The 23,614-nt window shown below is 42.2% G+C and overlaps 1 protein-coding gene and 1 long non-coding RNA gene across 3 annotated transcripts in view; one reads left to right on the top strand and one right to left on the bottom strand.

The window, feature by feature from the left end:
- Positions 1–2,981: 2,981 nt before the first annotated feature.
- LOC136012833 (uncharacterized) lies at positions 2,982–6,553 on the bottom strand. The gene is made up of 2 exons (XR_010611986.1): positions 5,923–6,553; positions 2,982–3,938 (listed from the first exon to the last, which is right to left on the bottom strand). It is a non-coding gene; the product is annotated as an uncharacterized LOC136012833 (long non-coding RNA).
- A 245-nt stretch (positions 6,554–6,798) lies between these two features.
- MTNR1B (melatonin receptor 1B) overlaps positions 6,799–23,614 on the top strand; it is a 33,091-nt gene continuing 16,275 nt past the window's right edge. For both annotated transcript variants that reach the window (XR_010612492.1, XM_065678788.1), the window contains exon 1: positions 6,799–7,028. Coding sequence is in view for 1 of the 2 variants with exons in the window: in XM_065678788.1 (XP_065534860.1) it covers positions 6,809–7,028 (220 nt within the window). In the remaining variant the exon portion in view is untranslated. The remainder of the gene's footprint in view (positions 7,029–23,614) is intronic.

The raw sequence follows: 23,614 nt of genomic DNA, 5'->3' as shown, positions 1-23,614 counted from the left end.
AAGTAGTTGAAGATTCTTTTGAACCCTTTCTGAAACTGACACTAAACTAAAATCCTAAACTAGATGCATAATTTCAACATTAAGTAGAAAAGTCTAGTGCAGTGGTTGATTTAATACCCATAAAAACACACCTCACTTCAAAGAGTCTAATAGATGAAACTCACATGGAATGGAGACCATCACAAGAGCACTACACAACTTCAGGTACTACAGCGATGTTTCTCTCTTAAACACTCTTACACTAATTGGAGTGGTGTTTAGAATTCATGTTGACTGTCACCGAAGAGAGATATGTCACTCTAAATGCATTACCCCCAAACAGCAGCTATACCCAGGGTGGCTGATAATTCAGTGGATCAGCTTGTGTTATTCAGGCAAGGCAATGGATCCAGACAAGAAGTTCCAATTTACACCATGATCTACTGTTCTGTCTCCCACCCCTGACATAATCCACCTTACGTTGCCACCAAATGCACTGAACCCTCAACCACTGTTGACTCACTGGTACTCCTGTTAGCTATCGAAGTGAAAAGGCCGGACTGCTGCCTCTGAACCTTAGGTAACAGTGGAAAAACAAATCCAGCTAAGCACATGATGTGGTTCACATGATGATGGTTATCAGAAAATTACCTATTCTAATCAAGCAATCACCAAGTATGACTAGCTTTTTAGTCCCATGAATCCATTGCTTTCCAGCTCCAGTCCCAGACCTTATTTCCTTGGCATACAAGAACCAAGTGGGTACAATACCATGTAGTTTTAGATTGAAGTGCCCTAGGAAATGGACCGCTGTAACCTAAGGTTCCTATGGGAATGGGAGTGAAGATAATCAGGCCTTCTATTAACACATCTGTCCTTCTGTTAGTTTCTCCCAACAATTTTAAACTTCTGTTAAATTCCACCAAATTTGAGTCATGGCTTGGCCTCAAGCTTTGAGGTTATTCTAGAAGCTTTGTGAAAATCAGGAGCTGGCTAGAAGAGACAGAACCAGACTTCTCCTCCTCTGGGGAAAAGGCAGCTGTAACTCTGTGACTTGTTTGTGTTGTGACTGCCACCTGACTGATCTCAAGTGATACCTCATGTCTCAGTTGATATTTTGACACTGTGACTGAGCTCAAGACAGTGCAGTTCATACTGTTTGGGATAACACTGGTGGAAACTGGTAATGAAGAAACTTGACCCTCTCCTTTATAAAAAAACGCTATATTTAATTTGTGAACTCATTTGACTCACTAAAGCCAATTACACCTTGATTCCAAATTTCAGCTCACATTGAACTCATGGTTAACCCTGTGAAGTAGACCATCTGTTATGGCTGGTATTGGCAGAGAACTACAGGCTGTTTTCCATGCAGCTTAGGCAATCCAGGACAGCTTTGCATTAATTTAAACAAGACAACCAGCTCCACAGCAAAATTCAATATATTTTAAATTATTAACTAACTCTCAATTCTCTCCCAAGAAGTACATAACAGTTTCCTTTATCTCACTTTAATGTGACAAAGGAGACAAAGAAATTAAGTTAGTTAGCTCCAGTGTGGTGGCAAACCCATAGGACAGACACCACTGGATTGTCAGTTCAACACTCCCTCCCCAGCCCATCTTGGCCTTCTGGCTGTGACAAAACTAGCAGCTGCTTGAGAAAACAAGCTGAAGGACAGAGGTAACAGCTACATTAATGCTACATGAACAAGGGATTGTGGCAGCTCCCTTGAATAGTTGTCCTGGGTTCAGCAGTAGCAGTCATTTTTCTCCTTCTCAGTAGCTGGTGCAGTGCTGCGGTTTTGATTTTCAGCCTGGGAACAGTGCTGATAACACCAATGTTTTTAGTTGCTGCTCAGTAATGTTTACTCTGACCAAGGACTTTCTGAGTCTCATGCTCTGCTGGGGACGAGGGAGGCCGGGAGGAAGCAGAGACAGGACAACTGGCCCAAACTAGCCAAAGAGGTATTCCATACCACAGCACGTCATGCCCAGGATGTAGAACTGGGGGCAGTTAGCTGGAAGGGCAAGATCACTGCTCAGTCGGGTTGGGTATCAGTCAGCAGGTGATGAGCGGCTGTATTCTCTTCTCTTGTTATTTCCCTTATCATTATTACTATTGGTGGTAGCAGTAGTGGTTTGTGTTATACCTTAGTTACTAAACTGTTCTTATCTCAACCCATGGGAGTTACATTCTTTCAATTCTCTTCTCCATCCCTCCAGGAGTGGGGGGAGGAAATGGGGGAGGGGGAGTGAGAGAGCAACTACATGGTTCCAAGTTACTGACTGGACTTAAATCACGACAATAGTACAAACCAGTTTTCTGCTGGCTCTGTTTTCCACCTTAAAAATGATGATTATGGAATTAGGCTTTCACCCCTGAAAAATGTAAGTTCAAATGTTCGTTTGCGTCATGAATGAAAATCTGTTTCTTCCATTCCAGCCTAGCACTTATATGTTAGAAAACCTCGATTCAAATTGGCAGAACAGTCCCAGGAGCAAAACAGCAACCATAGCTTGTATAAAAGTACACATAGAAAGTGTATGTGTGTGTGTGTGTGTGTGTCTCTCAGTGTGTGTATGTATAGTAAACAAAGTACATATATACATATATATACCTACACTAAAGAATAGGAAAGGTGGAATAGGTGAGCACTTTTAGAGATAGGTTGGCTTTGAAATGTTGACACTGAATCCAAATCAGGAGATTAAGGTCTAGTTTTAACCCTGCTATAACCCCTTAGAGCAATTTTCACCAAGTGAGAGTCCCCTTTAATCGCTAACATTGAAGTACCTGCTTTAAGCTAGTCATCAAAGATCCTCTTCAGTTTCAGCAGAAAGACATGCACAAGGTTATCTACTCCACCTGCCTCCCACAACTATCCAGTGATGACAGTACTTCCTCTGGAAGTAGATATCTCTCTCTGAGGTTGAGACATACCCAACCTAAATCCCTTCCTGCTCCCCATCTTTGTTTTTCCCAATTCATTGAAATTGAAGTTTGGAAAACAGGTGACTTTTTTTATTGACAGTTCTCAGCAAAAGGATACTGTTATGTACCATGAAAATTCAATGTTACTGAAATACCAAAAAAATATTGAGAACAGAATGACAGATCTCATTTTATGGGCAATTACCAACAGGAAAAAAATGGTTGGAAAATTATGGGCAAAATAACCCTTCCCAAACTAAGGCTTTGGTGTTTACTTAAAAATATTAACAGTGCATGGGAAAGAATGAAAACCAGACCAGAAAAAGTTGCTAAATTAATCTTCTGTTCCTATAGATAAGACACTCTTCTTCATTAGAGGAGATACACTTTTCTGTACAGGCTCAAGACAGCATTGGACAGCCAAACAGGCTTTCATTTGAGCAGTGGTTGGGCTCAAAAATATGGAGAGCTATTTAAAAACTAAAATCAAAATTGGGTAGGAAATGAAGTGGTATGGAAGTCCAAACTCCAGCCTCTGCCATGGTGCACACTGTGAAAACAGGCACCTGACACTGACAGTTAAAATTAGGAACATGATTTGGAGACTCTACATTTTAGCTCTTAGTCACCAAATTGCTCTTTGGTCTTGTAGAAATATGTGGTCCTTGTAGCAATGTGTGCTGGCATAACACACAGAGAAGAGACAGAATTTCTTCTTTTGATCTACTGTAATATCCCAAATTCAAGAGATTTCACTAACAGGAGCTTCTGTCCTGAAATGTCCTTCAAGCTCATGAAAATTTTTTTATATGTGACTGATTAAAGATGAGTCCCTTCAGAAAATCAAATCAGTGAAACACAGAAAACAAAGCACATGAATGTATCTGTAGGAAGCAGCCATTTGTCTTCAGAATGAAAATTAAATAAAAGAAAAAGAAAGGCAAACAAGAGAGTACAGCCGCCGGCAACAGAGCCATGAATGGAATATTTGATTGTTCCACCATCCAGGAATTACTGGTCTTATCCTGCAATACAAATATAGAAAACTTAGATTGCTTTCAAAAAAACAGTTACTTTTCCTAGAAACAGAATAAAATTTCCCCAAACTTAAACATATAAAGGTTTTAGCAATCCAACTGTGAAGAATATAACCTTTCTTTGAGGCGGAGTGTTTTCTGCAACAATGAGTTATTTCATATTGATTGTCACAAGCAATAGCTTAAACATGCATTTTATGTCCAAAGAGAATTCACTTAATTTGAAATAAGGCTATTAAAAACCTGAATAAGAACATCTACAGATTATTTAAAGTTTAACATTTATAACTTATCCTTAAATAGATAACACTAAACAGTAATTCAGACGTATGTTACTGATACATCGATGAAGAGTGGGAATTCAGATCAGTTGAAGTCCCTGCTCTTTATAGGTTGCTGAGGCATAAGGCTACCGTTCTGATCCCTACCTACTTGTTTTCCCACTGACAAGTGCCAGTGCAGCCACAAAAGACAGTCTGCTTCCAAAGACAGTCTTCCAAAGCCAGCAACACTTACTGTATTACACATTTTGTAGCAGGCTTGCACTTCAGGCCAAATTCAGGCCATAGCTTTCTAATTTTTCTCTAAATCACTTGGCACGCTTTTGGGAGCTATAAAATAAAATGAGTGATGATACGTAACAATTGTGAGTGGCAGGGAAAGTATATGGTGTTCCTCTTGTACGGAAGAACTGCACACTTTGAGAATGCCAGGAGCAAAGCCTAACTTAAAAAGTCAAATTCGTGCTCAGGGACAGTTTAAGCTTTTGACAAACAGTTAAAGATAATAAATCCTGTAGTAATAACAGACATCAAAATGGTACATTTCTCCTAAAAGCACTAGATGCTAGAAAGATGCCCAGAGAGCCCGAGGCATGAAAATAAATCATAATAAGTTTTCCATAGCATGGCAATAGGACACGAGTAGTACATAGATAATGGGCAGTGGGGATACCAACTTTCTGAAAAGGAAAATTGGAGCAGGAGTAGATAAAAGAGTGACACTGTAATGCAAACACTTTTCTTAAAGCTAGATTATTATTAACTGGAGAAAAATCCTTCTTTGTATTGATGAATACAGAAAATAGGCATTTCCTTGGATAAACTCCCTTTTAAATTTCTGGAGAAAGAAGAACAATCAAGTTACTTTTGCTTCCATCAAGAATGAGCCTATTCTGTCAAGTGTGCAATTATTACTTTCCTACAGCAGAACTGCCATAATATTGGCAGGAGTTTATTTACTATTATATTAACTGTGTATATTAACTATTCAGGAGTGATAATCCTCAGAAGTCCTTCTTTTGTTCAAGTCATGAAGCCATGAGAACTCCATCTGTAATTTGAAAAGGATCATGATTCCTTACATATTGCCTACATTAACCAAAAGCATCTGAGATATGATTATTTTTTTTAATGGGTGCAAATAAGACTGGTGCAAAAAACCACATACAGAGTTTCATGTTAGTTCCAACCAGGACTACTTCAGTGTGTCTAAAATTGATTAGGAATACATTTAAATTGAACAACAATAAACTATTTCTAATTTGGAAGAAGAAGTACACACAATAATATGTAGCATTTTGATTACATTGGTGCACAACAGCGTATTGGAAAGTCTCAAAGAATCAGTGTGCTATAGCAAGCTATTTACTGCTAAAGAAGACAGAAACTTGCCAATTCTTGTAAATTAACTCAACGAGGCAGCCTACTCCAAGATTTAATTCTTGGATAACCATGAGGCATACTTTTGTCGGTGTTGAACAGCGACAAAGACAGAATACAGGTACACAGCAACCTCTTCTGTAGGGTATTGCTCCTGCATCACTCGCAGAAGTGGGGGCAAAACCTGGAAGCAGGATAATGATCCAGTGTGGCCTGGCTGGCCTGAAAGCAACGTGGAGTAGGACACAACCCCCTTCAGTTGTGTCTGTTGTGAGCAGCCCTAATTGTCAGCACATGCTGTGTGAACCCACCGGTACGCTGCCAGCAGCACCTGGAACTATGGAAGCCGGGCTGGAAGCTAGGCATGGAGACGTGCAGGGTCTGTCCTTTGTCGCATGCATCTTATTTATTTAACGCAAATGAGCACATGGGATCTGTCGCTTTGTGATCCCAAGTGAAGCTGTACGTTTCAAACTTAATTGCAGAGAGAAGTCTATCGATGCTCCCGCAGCTGGAAAGGAGAAACCTCTGAAACACGTGTTTTCAAAGCTGACATCCATTCGGAGCGTGCCCTGTCCGTGACTTTTCCAGTTACCTCCCTGCAGGCGCCGTCCTTAGTCTGGATCCGACAGAACGTTCTGTTCAATCGCCAAGCACGAGACCACGGCAACGTAAGCGCGAGACCCTGAAACCGGTTTGTGTCTATCGCACGGACTGAGGGCAGAAACGAACCAGAAGAACCCCCCTGGACGCCCGGAGCGTCTGGAGGCGGGCAGGGAGGCGGGAAGCTAGCAGGAGCGGCGCTGAAGGAGACGGACGCCGCCGCCGCCGCCCCCCCCGCCCGACCTTCGCCGCTCTCCGCGGCTCTCCCTCCGCCAGCGGGGAGCACCCGGCACCGCCGCCTCCGCTGCCCGTGGTCCGGGCCGCAGCACCTCCCGCCGGCCTGGCCCCCCCTCACCGTGAGGGGCGCCGCTGTCGCCAACCCACACCGGCCACCGAGGAGGCGGTGCCAAGGCGAAGTGCCCGCCCCCTGGGCTCTCCCGTACCGCCTCCGGGGGGCGGGGCCGCGGCTCTAGCCCCGCCCACAGCCCCGCGGCGGGGCGGGAGGGGCAGCGCGCTCGGCGCGGCCGTTAAAAGCGTTCCCGCCGCCCCGGGTGCCCAGTCAGCGCGGCGGCCGCGCCGGAGCGGGAAGCGGCGATGCTGGAGAATGGGTCCCTGAGGAACTGCTGCGACCCGGGCGGGAGAGCCCACTTCGGCCTGGCGGAGAGGGAGCAGGAGGCGGCGGGGGGAGCCCCGCGGCCAGCCTGGGTGGTGACGGCGCTCTCCAGCGTGCTGATCTTCACCACCGTGGTGGACATCTTGGGCAACCTGCTGGTCATAGTCTCCGTCTTCAAGAACCGCAAGCTCCGGAACGCAGGTAAGGAAGGGCCCGAGCCCCGCACCTGAGCGGTAAAGAGCGTCCTGAGCCCCGCTTCAGGAGGCCTTGCCCGACCAGAAAATGCCCCGCTGTGGGTGCGGGCCCTCCGAGGGCTCAGCACTTAGGGCCCTCCCTAGCACGCTGCCTCTCTGCCCTGCCCCAGCTCTGAATGGGGAGTGCAGGTCGCTAATGGCTCTTAACGAGCCACTGGCAGTCTCTATGGAGCTGCTGATGAGGTTAATCTGTGCAATCCGATTAAAGTCCCGGAAAACAAAGAGCGCGGTCGGAGGAAGAAAGAAGGAACTTTAAAACTTAAGGTACTTCTGAAGATGCTGTGATTGTGTGGGAAAGTGGCGCAGCCCGCTCTTCATCGCAGTTTACGATAGTCTTTCACAAAATTGTCTTTACTCCTCAGCGAATATCCTTCAACCAGAAAGCAGCAAATAAAGGGGGTGTTTCCCTTGAACCGTGTCTTTAGTTTTTATTTGTGAGCTGTAATGTGGCTCTGCGTTTTTTTAGTTGCTAAACTTATTTGCTTTCCCTTCTCGTCTTTGCTGGGCTGGTTACACGTGCGTCAAGCTATAAAACTCTGTAGTCAGCACCACCTTCTTGGATCTGCCTCCCTGCCAGCCTGTGCTCCGCTTCTCGGCTGTCCCGCCGCATGGGATGCTTTCCCCCCTCGCCCCGTACCGCTGATGCCGCTGGCTCTTATCTGATGCGCGCAGCTCGGCGGGTGCTGCCCTCGGCCCCGCGCTCGGCTGGTGCTGGGTACCGCTGCAGTGTAATGTGCTATCCCCGAAATAGTGGTGTATCTACTGAGGTTCTCACAGCACCAAGCAGTTCCCGAAGCCGCTGCTGCTTCGTGTCCTGAACGCCATCGCTTTGCGAGGCGCACGCAGGTCGGGGTAGCAAACTTTGCTGAGAGATGTGAGTAATCTGAGGCACAACGTCTCCTGAGCTTGAAGCCAGCGCGCTCCGAGTCGTACCGGCACAGCTCCGCACCCGAAGGCAGCGGGCTGCTTCCGCCCCAAAGGAGAGGGGAGAGAACTTGGTTTTCCGGGGTGATTCTTGTTTGTTTGGGGGGTTCGTGTGTGTGTGTGTGTGTGTGTGTGTGTGTGTGTGCGAGCGTGTGTCGCTTCCCGAGTGCTTTCGTGTTTCCCGCGCAGTGACTAGCTCCAGCTAACTGGCAGTTAGCGGAAGGCACTCTTTCGCCCTTGTTTTAAATTAAGTCATACTTAGGAACAGAAGCAGTTTTTAGAGGGATGGGACTTCCTCTCCCTAGTCATTATAAGCTTCACTGCACGCCAGGGATGCCTGCGGGTCACAAATCCGTGGGGGTGAGCCATCGCACCCCACGGAGCAGCTACCAGCCTGAGGGCAGCTGCAAGTGGGATCTGGGGAGAAACGGGGAAGAAGCGGTGACGGACACAGTCTGGCTTGTGCCTGGGCTGCACATGCCAGGGACCAAGGTGTTAACGAGAGCAGGAGAGCCCTACACGGGTCGGTAAAGCCTTTCTCGGTTCGAGCTGGGAAAGGCGGCACACCCGGGAGCTGGAGCCCTCAGCTCAGCAGGGCACAGCGGAATGGGGGGGACCTCTGTCTCTCGGTACCCATGCGGGTTAGCAGAGCCCCCCGGTAGGGGGAAGGCGGGTTACCGGAGGGATTCGCTCCTGGGCTTCGGAGGCGAGAGCCAAGGGAACCGGCTCTCGCTGGAGAGCGCGATCAGCCTGAGGAACCAAATTCCGCCCAGGAGGAAAGGGAGGCGGAGTGGGACTTTTATCTGAGCCGTTTCCTTGATTCAAACAGCAGCAGAAGGGAGAGTCTGGATTGGAGCAGTGATGCCTCAAAGTGTATGTTTCAGGGTGCCGATCAAAGTGCTCTTTGGCGTCCTAAGGGTGTTGAAATAACACGTGGTGGTCTTGCCTGATTGAAATATCTATTAATTGATCTCCTGCTAGGAGCATCCTTAATGTGCTTTCACTGACTCTAGTATCTTTTCACCTTTGATAAGGACCCTGAAGAATAGCAGGGAGTTCCTTCTGAATAATCTTCCTAAACTTAAATACTATTTAAAGTGCCAGTTCTTAGTTTTGCATCGGGGGAGATGGCTCGTGGGGATGAAGCTTGAAAGGATTTGGTACATGCCTATAGAAGTATTTTTCATAAGAAGGGAGCAGAGTGGAAGAGGAATGCAAACTGACATGGGTGGAGTGAAGGAAGGAATAGGGAGGTGGTGGGGAGCCAAGGTAGTATTTGGGAGCCCTTAGCCTCTGATAAGGATAAAGAGGATGGACAGGGAGGTAGACTTACAGGGATTCTTTTCTGAGCAAATCAGAAACATATTTGTACTCACAGGAGGAGTGGATGTGGGAGAAAGTGAAATAGTGAGGAACTACGTCATGAAAGGAGCTAGACTTGTAATAAGAGGTTTCAGAGAGGAACCAGATGAAGCTAGTGGAATGGTTGTGACAAGGTCCAGATGACCAAAGGAAAAAGGAAGAGATGTAGCACCACGAACACTCAGTTCTCCTTGAAGAAGCTAATGAGAGATTTTTTTGGATGAGAGTTTGGGACAAATAAGCCACAGGTGTACGAGGAATAAATTAAGCAGCTCTGCCCACTTCTCTAGTACAAACAGTAATTTTCCCTTAAGAAAGCAAAACAGGGCTTTCTTTGCATGTTTCCAGGATTTATCAACACTATTCTGAGCTAAGCTTTACAGAGAAATCTGATAATTGCAAACAATGTAATTATGCATCACTCTCCTTAAAATTAAAGCACGATCAGAAGTAAATCTATTTTAATGTTGTTATATAATGAGAGACACAAGAATAGAGTGAAATAAAATAACCCATTAGCCTTTATGCTGGTAACTATTAAGCCCAGCAGAAGAGAAATGGAGAATTGGTAGGATTAGTGCTTTTAAAGATTGCTCATTCACTCCTCAAACAGTGGGAATTTTGCCAGCCTTCCAATGGAAGGATTGTTTCATAGCATACAGAAGCCTCTTTCCCACGTCTAAATTTGGGTTTGGTGGGGGAGGGGAAGATTTGTGAAGGTTCTTCCAAGTAATGCATAGCCTAATTGGTATGAATCAACATGCTTGTCCTCTTGCACAACTGCACCCAGTCTTTCTGTGAGAGGCTGAGCAATTTTCTGATCTCTAAAAATGATTCAATTTACAGAAATTAATGATTTCATAATTTCTATTCTGGGAGGTGAGTAACTTTGTCCGACACACTATAAAATTAAATAAAACTTTGTATATCTAAACGATAAAATAAATTATCCTGTCTTTCTATCTGAAATGTCAAATGTGGTATGAATTTTCCAAAGCAACTATTGATTTTGGGTCTCTTCAAATGAGTATGCCCGGTTGAAGATGGCTTTTAAAATGCTAAACTTTTGAAGTGCTGAAGTTTACATGTACTCAACTAGCACTGCTGGATGATCAAGTATCTTGAAGGTGCATCAAGTCAATCAAAACCACTAGATGCTTTAAAGATTTTTCAGGATGCATTTGTATAGCCATAGCTATAAGCATAACATTATGGGCTGCGATAAGAACTAGGTAGGACACATTTTGGAAGATGGGACATCTCCCACAAGTGGGAAATAAAGGAAATTATTTGTATTTCATTTGCCTTAAAGTCAGCATAAAATCAGCTGAGAGGTGAGAATTAGTCATGTTAACTCAATATAATTTTAAAGACCAGTGAGGACTTGAGGTCCTTTAGCTTTGGTCAGAAGGCTTAATGTTAACCTTTGTCCACTGCCAAAGAATGCAGAAAGTGATCTTTTTAGTGCATTGCATCAACATTTTTCACTCTATCCACTATTTCCCTTTCTATGTATAACGTCTAACGCAGCAGGATGAGACCCTGATTTCCATTGGCAATGTGCTGTTGCAACACAAAATATATAAAGATTCATGGTTTTGGTTGTTTTCTGTTTTACCTGTAAGAATGTGCCTGTGTTTGCATGTTTGCTTCTATCTAATTTGAGTGTGGCTACAGAGCTGGACAATACTTCTCGTGTGTACATCTGTACAACATAAAACATTCCTGCACATGGAATTGTAACAGTATTTGTCTGTCTCCTAAATAAACATGTTGGGCAATATAACCAAGTCTAGTAGTCTTTTTCCATGCTATTTCCCTTCCCATAACCTTTACTCCACATCTCTGTAATATAGCTAATGGTATGTTTTGTTCATTGCTATATTCTGGGTATATTCTGGTTTCACTTATTCTTTATCTCCTTGGCCACATCAATTCTCTTTTTCTCCTTTATTCCTCGCCTATTATTCCTGTCCACTGGGACAGAGGACAGCTGTCTCCTGGGGTGGAATTCATCTCTTAGAACACTACAGTGGACATACCTGTTTCCGAGCTTCTTCCCTTGGGCTCCCTTTATAATCAGTTGAGGAAAAATTAGCATTTTCAGGAGCAGTTAATCTAACTTACTTTTGACATCTACGTTAGGATGACATGATTCAACCCATGAAAGTGTTTATTCCTCTTCACTAAAAACAAAGCGAATCAAGAGGGACTACCTCAACGTAGTCATCTATGTTTGGCTGAGAAGAAGTCAACGTATGAAGTCAGAATTATGTCATTCTTCTAGTAACATGTCAACTTGCACTTTTAAGTGTACGTATTTTCCTACACCTCACAGACTGTCCTCCAACTGATCATATTGATCCAAATAAGACTTAGAGAAAAAGAAAAATGATTACTGATACAAATGTTCAGTATGCTTCCTGGGTCTGGAAACCACTCAGTATAATTGTCTTTTAATATCAGTAGTGGTGCTGACAAGAATATATTTTGAGGAGCAGAGCATGAGATCCCACTGTGTTAGTGTTTCAGCTTTTGTACTCCTGACTTCTCGAACCCTGGATCTGTGGAATTCTCAGCCCTGGGACTGTGTGTGTTTGGCCTTCATGTTCTCTCTCATGTTCACGATTGAGCCTTGAAGCTGCTTAGTATTAAGAAATAGAACATGGGAACATTACTTCAGCATTCACAGAAGTTGATTGAACTTCACTTAAAATAAAGCTCTCCTATACTTTTGGAATAATAATGTGGTTCAAATATTTTTTTATTTGAACTTCATACTTCTTTGTTGCTAGTGTATAGTGGATATTTTTATTTGTAGACTTATGATTGTCATTTAACTTGGATGGATCATATATCCATTTGGTAAGAACTCTTGTGATATATTAATGAAGAATCAATGCATATTTATCTCTCAACCTTTGTTTTTCCATGGTGAACAAGCCAAATGCTTTTAGTTCCCTGTAATTAACAAGGCTCTTAATTTCCCTGATAGTTCTAGTTCTTTCAGTTGTATCCCAGCTGGATTAATCTGTTTTGGACAAGAGAAAACTGAACTGTTCATAGTAAGGCACATGAAGTAACACCAATAACTTCAAGAAAAATGATATTCAGTTCTGTTCTGTCTTTCCCTGGATGGACAAAATAGACTTGTTATACACTGAAGCCACATTTTCCTTTAGTGAGATAAAATTACGTAGATGACTTGTATTGGTGCAGTCATTTGCTAATGCAGCTCTTCTTTTTCTTGTCTTTTCAGTCCACATAATTATTATTCCTTCAGTACCTGACCTCACCCCTCATGCTGTTATACACTGTCCACCTTCTGCTCTTTTAGTCCTTAAGGAAAAATAGATCTTGACATTTCCCCATATCAGTGTGGTCTCTCAACTTTGCATTATCCCAAAATTTCATTAGTTCTCTTTGTGTTTTGTGACATACTTCTGAACCAGACAGAATTAGTTCAATGTAGGTTATCTCCCTTTGGTCCAAACATTTTCTGTCTTCACCATCCAGACGGTGGTGGCAACACAACGTGTGTGGTGGCAACACACCGTGTGGGGTATCCTAGCATATGTGCTTCCAAGGCTAGATCAGTTTAGAGCAACCTCCCAAGTACAGAAAGTCCAAGTCCAGCTTTTATTTAATAAAGATGATCAGATTACTTGGTACAGGCACTTTGTGTAAGCTTACATTGAATTTTATTCCATTTGTCTTTACCTGCATCTTTAATTTTTCTCTTCTTCCAATTTTTTTTTTTCTGTGGCCTTGCCTACAGTTAAGAAGCTAGAAGATTTCTCAATACATTCTTCCTTTGCAGCTGATGTGCCACCTTAAATACAACCTGAAGCACATACTCTATGGTAGGCAAATTAATCTTCCAGAGGTGGCAACACTGTTTTAGTTTTGTCATTACTCCCTGACTAATTATTTTTCTGATTTATTGCTAGCACCATTCATGCGAAAAGAAACAGCAATTGTGCCAGCGCCATAGCAAGAGTGAAGGAATGAGTAGTAAAGTGTGAGAACACCAAAACTGCAGGTGAGTCATGGCAAAACTGTGCATGTGGGAGCCAAGCTCTGTGCCACACAGCCTAAGAGAAATTAGCACATCCCTATTGGCAGTGAGGACCAGAAAACCAGAGACCTTTTTACAGGTTCTTTTGAGTTATTGCAAATACATCGATTTCTCAGTTGCCAGCCTGCTCTGTGCCCAACATTATTGTCCTTATTAAAACCTGTAGCAAAATCTTTCTTCAGACCAGCAGCCATTTGAAGTTGATTTCAGATTGCTCCTTCCCCACTAACTCTCCATTCCTTTTTAATTTTGTTAATGTGGTTAAAGGGCATTTGATTAATTTTAGAAGTCTTTACAAAGCCAATGAAGTTTAGGAGGTTTGTCAGTTACCCCTTTATTCAGTTTTGCTTTTTCTAGCAGTGGTTTTTTTGTGGACATATCTCTCCTGGTTACTTGTAGCCTCATTTCTTGCCACTGGTATCCTTGCCAAGACAACTTTTTCTCTGGTTAGATCAGGAACTTTGTTGTTTTGAGGTTTTTTGTCCCACTCTTTGGATGCAAGTTCTAGAGAATATTTTTCTATCTTTAATATGAAGAAATGCCAAGCTTATTCCTCATTTAAGTCCCTAAGCTCCTCAATACAGTTGATTTAACTCTCCTCATTAGCTTCTTTTATTTATCAAAGTGTTCAAAACCTCTTCTAAGTTATGTCTGGTTTGTTTATTCTTCCATTTAATTTAAACTAAATAGTATCATCTGCTTTCAATACAACCTTATTTTCTATGACAGTCTCTTCAGGAATATCTCTGTTCTTTATCAAAACAAAGGCCAGGGTATGTTGACAAATAGAGTCTATATTGAGAAATCTACAGGGTACATGTCCAGAACTCAACAGCCGTTAGTGTGGTTATTATTTCCTTTGCATGTAAGGAGCTGCAAGTTGTTTCCATTAGTATTTCCCTGTTAAAACAGAGGTAATATCATACTGCAGGTTTCTGCATACATCCCTGAACATAACATTGTTTTTAAACAATGTGCCTTTGGCACAGCTACAGGTTGGGCAGAGAAGAGATTCAGAACAGCCCTGCGGAGAAAGAGTTGGGGGTGCTGGTCAATGAGAAAATGAACATGAACCGGCTTCAGTGTGCGCTTGCAGCCCAGAAAGCCAACCGTATCCTGGGCTGCATCAAACGGAGCATAACCAGCAGGTCGAAGGAGGTGAACCTGCCCCTCTACTCTGCTCTTTTGAGACCTCACTTGGGGAGTATTGTGTGCAGTTCTGGTGTCCTCAACATAAAAAGGACATGGAACTGTTAGAATAAGTCCAGAGAAGGACCACAAGGACGATCAGGGGCTGGAGCACCTCCCGTATGAAGACAGGCTGAGGAAGTTGGGGTTGTTCAGCCTGGAGAAGAGAAGGCTGTGTGGAGACCTAATAGCAGCCTTCCAGTATCTGAAGGGGGCCTATAGGGATGCTGGAGAGGGACTCTTCATTAGGGACTGTAGTGACAGGTCAAGGGGTAACGGGTTAAAACTTAAACAGGGGAAGTTTCATTGGATATAAGGAGGAAATTCTTTCCTGTTAGGGTGGTGAGGCACTGGAATGGGTTGCCCAGGGAAGTTGTGAGTGCTCCATCACTGGTGGCGTTCAAAGCCAGGTTGGACAGAGCCTTGGGTGACATGGGTTAGTATGAGGCGTCCCTGCCCATGGTGGGGGAGTTGGAGCTAGGTGATCTTAAAGTCCTTTCCAATGCTGACTATTCTATGATGCTATGATTCTATGAAAACTCTTCTCCCAAAGTAATTTTGCCGATTTCAGTTTGCCGATGGCACCAAGCTGTGTGGTCCGGTTGATATGCTGGAGGGAAGGGATGTCATCCAGAGGGACCTTGACACACTTGTAAGGTGGGCTGATGCCAACCTTATGAAGTTCAACCATGACAAGTGCAAGGTCCTACACCTGGGTCGGAGCAATCCCAGGCACAGCTACAGGCTGGGCAGAGGAGAGATTCAGAGCGGCCCTGCGGAGAAGGACTTGGGGGTGCTGGTCGATGAGAAAATGAACATGAGCCGGCTTCAGTGTGCGCTCGCAGCCCAGAAAGCCAACCGTATCCTGAGCTGCATCAAAAGGAGCATGACCAACAGGTCGAAGGAGGTGAACCTGCCCCTCTACTCTGCTCTTGTGAGACTTCACCTGGAGCATTGTGTGCAGTTCTGGTGTCCTCAGCATAAAAAGGACATGGAACTGTTGGAACAAGTCCAGAGGAGGGCCACGAGGATGATCAGGGGACTGGAGCACCTCCCGTATGAAGACAGGCTGAGGAAGTTGGGGCTGTTCAGCCTGGAGAAGAGAAGGCTGCGTGAAGACCTCATAGCTGCCTTCCAGTACCTGAAGGGGGCCTATAGGGATGCTGGGGAGGGACTCTTCCTCAGGGACTGTAGTGACAGGACAAGGGGTAACGGGTTAAAACTTAAACAGGGGAAGTTTAGATTGGACATAAGGAAGAAATTCTTTCCTGTTAGGGTGGTGAGGCACTGGAATGGGTTTCCCAGGGAGGTTGTGAGTGCTCCATCCCTGGCAGTGTTCAAGGCCAGGTTGGACAGAGCCTTGGGTGACATGGTTTAGTGTGAGGTGTCCCTGCCCATGGCAGGGGGGTTGGAACTGGATGATCTTAAGGTCCTTTCCACCCTAACTATTCTATGATTCTATGATTTTGGTTTTTACCAGGATATGAGGATATTATAGTATTTTTTAATGAACGTTATACATCTTTCAGCTAATATTTACCTTCTCTGGTGCAATCCCATTCTAACAATTATGAAGTCAAGTCTGGTTTTGATTTCTCACTGGTTTCAGATCCCCTATTTTGTTGCATAGGTTCTTGGTGTTCTTTTTCTGACTACTGCTATTTTTTATTGCTACTCCATTGAATTCCTCAGTCATTGAGCTCCTTTTTTCTATATTTGTTACCGCTACCTTCCTGAAGCCAAAATTCCCCCTGGCCTTGGTGTTAAATGAAGAAATTTAATGATTGTTCAACAGACTCTTTTCCCATCTCTCAATTTCAAGTTCTTTTTAATCATTCTGCCAGCTTGGATTGCAAGCTGGTATCCCATATGCTTAGGTGAAGTCTGTCCATGAAGCATATGAAACCTCTTCTCAGAGAATATCTCCAAATGATCAATACTCCCAAGTCTTTCTATATAACTTCCAGAATTATCCAGGCATGTGCCCATGATTCATCTCATACTTCTAATTACACTTCTCTTCTTGGAGAAAAGACAGAATAAGTTCATCACTAATTCCATCCTCTTTGCTGTGTGACTTGGTTCAAACCAAGTAACCAGCCAGGAAAATAAATCTTTGAAGTTACTTATAGAGCAATAACACTAAACTTTGTTAACTTCTCAATAATTCCAAACGTAAAAGAGTGAAGTGAAAAGCCACTGTTAGTCATTTGCAAATCAGGAAAATTACCAAAGGAAGTATCCTTCTGCAGAAGAAAGTAAACCTTACAAGCAAGTTTGGAAAAAGTGAAAATCAGAGACCTAAGAATATTCTAGATGAGAAGAAATCTAAAGAATACTGAATTTTGAGACATTTGGGAGGTAGAAAGGTTGTAAGGAAATTATCAGTCTAATGGGATTTAAAGAAGAATTTAGGAGTACAGAATCATCATAAAGGAAAATAAAATAACTTCTGTATCAATCTGTATCGCACGGAATCCTGGGGTCATATTTTCTTCAAAAACAGTAAGAAATGGCTTTATATGATACTGTATATATGATAATGGAGAGTGTTAGAGAAAGTAGACTAGAATTACCCATTTTTTCATCATCTAAAGAATCATGACATGAGACCAAGGAGATGTTCAGCATAATCTGGAGATGGAGAATGCTAAAATGGAGGTCACTTTGTCTCAAACACTAAATAAGATATGGAAGCCAGGAATCTGGTAAATTTAAAGAACTACTGGCTCTCCTGTGAATATTTAGAGTATTCACAGTCATAATAGTTAATCCTACCAAAACTGGAGAAAGTATGGAATGTATGAGTGGCAGATGTAAAACAAACTCTAGTAACTAAGGGTTAGGGTAAAATGGCAATCTGAAGCCGGTTATTCTACAGCTATAGGGTACCCATAGGGTTCCTCCTTTGAATGACCTGGCAATACCATATTGAATAATAGCTCTAAGTTTTAATTTTCTTTTATCCTATAGAAGAAGTGATTAGTATATTGACAAACAAATAGGAAGTATGTCACCAAGGTCAACTCCAAGAACCTTTTATTTTGGAGTATAATGTTAAGTTGTTAAATGGACAACTTATAGGTTGTGCTTATCTATCTTGAGAGAAAATTAAATGATAAGCATTTAGTAGGACTGGAGAAGTATAAAGGTTTCCCTGAACCTGTAACGGAAGAATTCAAGGATATATTTACATTGTGTATTTCATTTGGCACAAGTCCTCTCTACCCAAAAGGAAAACCAAAGCATGATGTTAGTGTGATGCTTTGCCTGCAGCACCATACGCAGGCTCTTCATAGGTCTAAGACTAACACAATTAGATAGCGCTTTCTTTTTTTTCCCCCAGCTTAGAGTATGAATAAGTTTCCTTTCATCTCCGTGAAATAACCAAAGAAAACGTACCCCTGATACAGGAAATTAGAAGGACCTTTTAGCAGCTGTAGCATGGCGATCCTAACGTTTCTTAGCAGCATTCCCTTTGCTGCCAGCTCTCTCCTGGATTCTGGACTGGCATTTATTTTGCAAGACACACCGACTGCATGAGGCCTAACCTCTCTGCAGGAAAGTTCTATTCTTGGGTGGACCAATTCTTGAGCTCTGTTCTTGATTCAAGGACTCACAATCAGGCAAAGAGCTAAGAGACTGGATCTACTCACAGGACTGCTCGTTTTAAAAGGTTATTTTTAAAAACTATTTTAGCAGATGTATATTCACCAGATGGCTTGAACCGTTCTATCGAGGATGTTATAGGAGACTACATTCATCTCATTGAATCAGTGATAATCTGTTCTTTGCCTCTAGGAGTAAATTCTACTCCTACTCCAATTCAGATCTATTCCGAGTGCCAGTATCTTCACTTACGCTCCAGATCTTAGCTTCTCAGAAGTTATCCTTTATAAGCACATATTGGTACCTTGATATAGACTATAAAGTACATTGCCCTTTTCTCAAGAATATACATGAAAACAGCTGTGTTATCCTGAGCGGATAAAACAAAACCTTTTTTTTTTTTTTTTCCCTTGCTGAAAGGAAGAAATGCTCTGATAGTTCTCATCTACCCGGAAATCAATTTGAGTGGTTGTTCCAGTTTTTAAACTCCCACCTTGATATGGGCAAGAAACAGATTTCCTGATAGCAATAGCCAACAGAAATGTGTCTAAATTGCTCTGGGTGCAACTTCATTGCCATCCTTAACAACAGTAAGTGCTTTGGAATGTTCTGGTTTATTTTCAGTCTCAATACTGATAAGGACTGAGCTATATCACAAAGCCAGCATTTTCCTGACATTTCAGTTGCATGTGGGACAGTCATATATTGACATGACAACAGATAACAACAGCCTAAACACATTCATCATATGACTAGGATCTTGATTGCTATGATTCTTTTCAAATTACTTATTAATTATAGAGGTATTTGATTACACTGTTTAATAAATGCTGCTTAAATTATGTCTGAAGATAAAACATAACCCTTCTTACACAGTTACCAATTATTCAGCGGCTTTTTATGGACTTGGCTAATTTTCAATGGTTAAATACCTCTATGAAGATTATAATATAAAATGACACTTCCACAAACATTATCATCTTCCTGCTGTAGATCAACATGTGTTCATCCTTTGGTTTAGCTTGCCATATTTGCACAATGAGGGCAATAATTGTAGTCAGAAAATACCACAAAGAGCCACTAGAGCTAGCAATCTGACTAACAGGAAAAATATCTGCTCAGTACATAACCTCGTAAACATGATTATGTTAACTAATTGTAAGTTGGGACTATCATTGAATTGTAAAATAAATCACTGCAAAAAAAGACAGGGATCTATAAATGGCATCCTCACAACTCTAAGATTTGCTCAAATCCTGCCTGAAATTCTCAATGTCCTCCCATTCTAAAGCCAGTGCAATTTTTCCAAGTACCTCACTGCGTTTCATTTGAGTTCAAATAGGGAAAAGGACCTTATGCCAGATGGCTATCACCTGTGAATATGTGTAATCCAATCAATCTAAGTATTTTTACTTTCTACATTTTATTCAAGTAAAAATAATCTGCTTACTGAATATTATTTAAAATACATTTAAATATATTAAATATCTTTTAAAAAAATGTCTGTTCAAGCTAGTGACACTGTGCAGATCCACCCATGGTGAATTTCATCAGTGTTATAGTCTTTAGGACTTTTTAAAGACATACTTAGAAGTAGACAACTCTATTCAGCTTTTCTACTGACAAGTAGAATGATGTTATATTAAAACTGCTTTAAGGCAAGCAAAGACACGCAGGTGGCATAGTGATTACATGCCAACTGGGAGTTATCCCATCCCTCCTTTCTGTGAAATACAGCTTATGGTTCTTAAGACTCCTGGGAATCTATATTCAAAAGACTATGCATTCAAGCCAACTCATTTGACATCAGGCGTTACTCACTGGAATGCACAGGGTGTAATTTTTGGATTGTTACAGAGGAAGTTTCACAAAGCACCTTAGGTGGAATTTCCATCTTCACTCAGCCAAACCTTCTGGTTTGCAAATGCAAAACAACGTGCAACTTTAACACACCTTTGTATTTCCTTCCATGTTGTCTTTTAAAATAGATGGTCACTCCTCTTAGCCTCTCACATAAAATTCTTCTGTTTCCTTATTATATTATTAAACTACACAGTAAATGCTACTACTCTGCTCTGAAGGGAACCCGTTCATTGCTGAGGGCATTTTTAGCCCTCATTCATTGAAACTGTTGACAGTTCTGAATTCAGGCTTAAGGACTGCATCCCTCACGTATCCAAAAGCTGCCAAGAGTAGTGGGTGTTACCCACCATACTGAATACAGAGATATGCAGGAAGAGTCAGCACACCATTACTTCTACATAAGCATGGAATGAAAATAACAGATTTCCCAAAGTGTTCACAAACCAAGGATCTTCTGGGCATCAAGCTGTTCAGAAACAGCCCCCACTTTACACCTATGTGCACAATTGCTGAATTCCATTTTCTACAGAGTTAGAATTCACAAAAAACAGATGCAAATTGCTTTACACAAAGAGTGTTTGTATACATTCCAAAGCAGAGATGAACTTTCCTGGAGCTTTCCTACAGGAACCAGCTAGCTACACTATTAAAATGTAGCTAACTACCAGATAAAATTGGTAACTTCATTGGTAGCTACACTAAACTAGGTAACTAACCAGGTAACTAAATGGTAACTACACTGAATCAGCTAACTACATTATTCAAAGCTTCACCAAAGCTGATCTTGCATTCTCTTCTGAGTAAAATGCTGTGGTCTTTCAGATCATCAGTGCTTCACTCATGAAATGTAAATAAAAATCATCTACAAAAGAAGGACTGGGAGATACGTACCATAAGAGAGGCAGCTATGTATTGCTTCTTTTACCCCCACATGCTTCCAGTACCACTGAGGCCAAATGAACTTATTTGAAGAGTTGCAACGCCTTCAACAATATTTCCAGAAATTTCATGTATACTTTATTTTCAAGACAGGATCATAAGCCTGTGGATAGCCTCAGCCTATGAGAATATGTGACAGATTTCCAATTAGTGTCTTATGCTTGGCTATTGCCTTTTGGATTAATTATATCATAACCTAAGCAAAGTTTGACTTAATTAATGGTTGGAAGACAAGCAGTCAAAAAAATTGCAGGCTGTTATAAGAAGGTGCTACTTCTGATTCATTAATAAGGTACTGAATAGTTGACGGAGCAACTAATCCTGGAAACCATTTTCAAAAACATGGAAGACAGGAAGGTGAGTGGTAGTAATCAGCACAGATTTACAGATGGAAAATCATGCCTAACCAACACAATAGCCTTCTACAATGACATGATTAGCATGATGGGAAAGCACTGGATGTTGTTTACTTTGACTTTAGTAAAGCTTTTGACATTATCTCCTCTAACATCTGCATGACAGAGCAGGGGTTAGATAAGTAGAGAGTGAGGTAGATTGAAAACTGGCTGAATGATTGGGACTGGAGACTTGTGACCGGAGACTTGTGACCAGTAGTGCAAGCCACTGGTAGTGTGCCTCGGAAGTCAATACTGGGACAAGTACTGTTTCTCTGCACAGACGATGAAGCAGAGTGTACCCTCAGCAAGTTCACAGAAGATACAAACTGAGTGGCTAATGCATCAGATCGTGTTGCCATTCAGAAGGATGTGGCCAGGCTGGAGAAATGGTCTGATAGGAACCTCATGAAGTTCAACAAAGGGAAGAGTGGGGAGTTGGAGCTAGATGATCTTAAAGGTCCTTTCCAACCCTAACTGTTCTACAAGTCTGATTCTAAGTCTCGTACCTGGGGAGGAACAGCTCCAGGCGCCGATTTATGCTGGGTTACATGCAGCTGGAAAACAGCTTGGCGGAAAAAAGTTTAGGAGTCCTGGCAGACAAGCAGCTGATCATGAGCTACCAATGCGACCTTGTGGTGAAGAAAGCTTGCAGCCTCATCGAAAATGAGCTAATCTAAGTTCCTGTAATTATGCCTTTATTATGATAATCTCAAAACAATGTAATCCTCTTTGTCACGTTTATGACACACGTGGTAGGCTAGGACCACAGAGATTGTAAAACATGCTACATGGTCAGCTTCCTGGTTAAATATAAAGCAAGAATACTTGGGCTGCTTATGGAGAGCAAACAAAATAGTGAAGTACATGACCTTCAGACAGAACATTCTTATGTAATATATATAAAAGTGATTTCCATTTGATCCTGATTTAGTAAAACTGACATTGGTTTGACCCAGTTTGCTGGTCTATTTATGCAGTAAAAGAGATGTGACTCTGTACTTCATGCAGATGGAAGTCACCCACTGCTCTTTCTGGATCACGGACTACCAGATTGCTCCTTTGGGCTGCAGCTAGTAATTCCACAAGGATTTATTCTGAATGGCTGGTTGCAGATCACAGTTCTCAAAGATCATCAAAGCAGCATGTGGAAAAGGATTCTGCAACCTGGGTAAGGGGAAGCTAAAGCTAGTATTTGACTATCTGGATAAGGAGGAAAATTCTGGCCTTGCTAAAGCCAGTTAGTTTCCAACATTGTTTTTGCTAGGATGTGGTGCCTCTTCCCTCTTTTTGTGCAGCCCTCACCACACTCCAGCCTCTGCCCCTTAGGTCTGTAAATGTTTGTTGGTCCAGTTTCTGTCTTTGGCTCAGACCTTTATTTCCAGTCACTGACTGTTCAGATTCTGCTGCCACAAAGGAATCTGAAGACACAAATGTAAATAAAACAAAGCCCCACCTACGCTAATCCGCACTGGGACCTTCTGACCAAAAAAACCCTGTCTTACTGTTAAGAACCACATCTTTTCTCTACCTACATAGTGGCAGGTACAATCTTAGATACCTTCTGCTGTTTACTAGCTCAAGTAAAGCCCTCATCTGTTGTAAAATCAACAGCATCTTCCCCCTATTCCCTAATAAATATCTTGTATACTCATTTCTTATAAGAACAGGTCACCCAGAGATGCTGTTGAGTCTCCAGGGCTGGAGACAGTCAAAACTTGTGTGGACATTGCCCTGAAAACCTACTGCAGTTGACCTCTCTTTGAACAAACAGGAGGGTTGGACTGCATGATCTCTAGAGATAAATTCCAACATAAATGATCTGTGATTATACTGGTTATGTCCATGCCTACCACCCTTCCTTTGACTATCTCACCATGATTATGGTCCCAGGCATGAAACATTAACTACACAATTCAGAGTCTACTTTCAGTGCTGGACATCAAAGGACATCACCATGCTGGACTCACAGGCACAGACAGAAAAGAGGTTTTTGTCTAGTCATTTTGCAAGGCTTTTACTGGCTCTCAGAAAATACCTTCATCCAGGAAATGATCATTACATACTGTCTGTAGTGAGCTGAAACACAAACCAGCCAATAGTTCAGAAGAAAATACACAATTGCATCCTATAAAAAGCATTTTATTCACTTATCTGTTTACATGCTGTTTAAAA

Source organism: Lathamus discolor, chromosome 4 (genome assembly GCF_037157495.1).
Source record: "Lathamus discolor isolate bLatDis1 chromosome 4, bLatDis1.hap1, whole genome shotgun sequence".
NCBI classification, from domain to species: domain Eukaryota; kingdom Metazoa; phylum Chordata; class Aves; order Psittaciformes; family Psittacidae; genus Lathamus; species Lathamus discolor.
The sequence above is the reverse complement of the archived record's forward strand: the minus strand, read 5'-3'. Positions and strand labels throughout refer to the sequence as shown.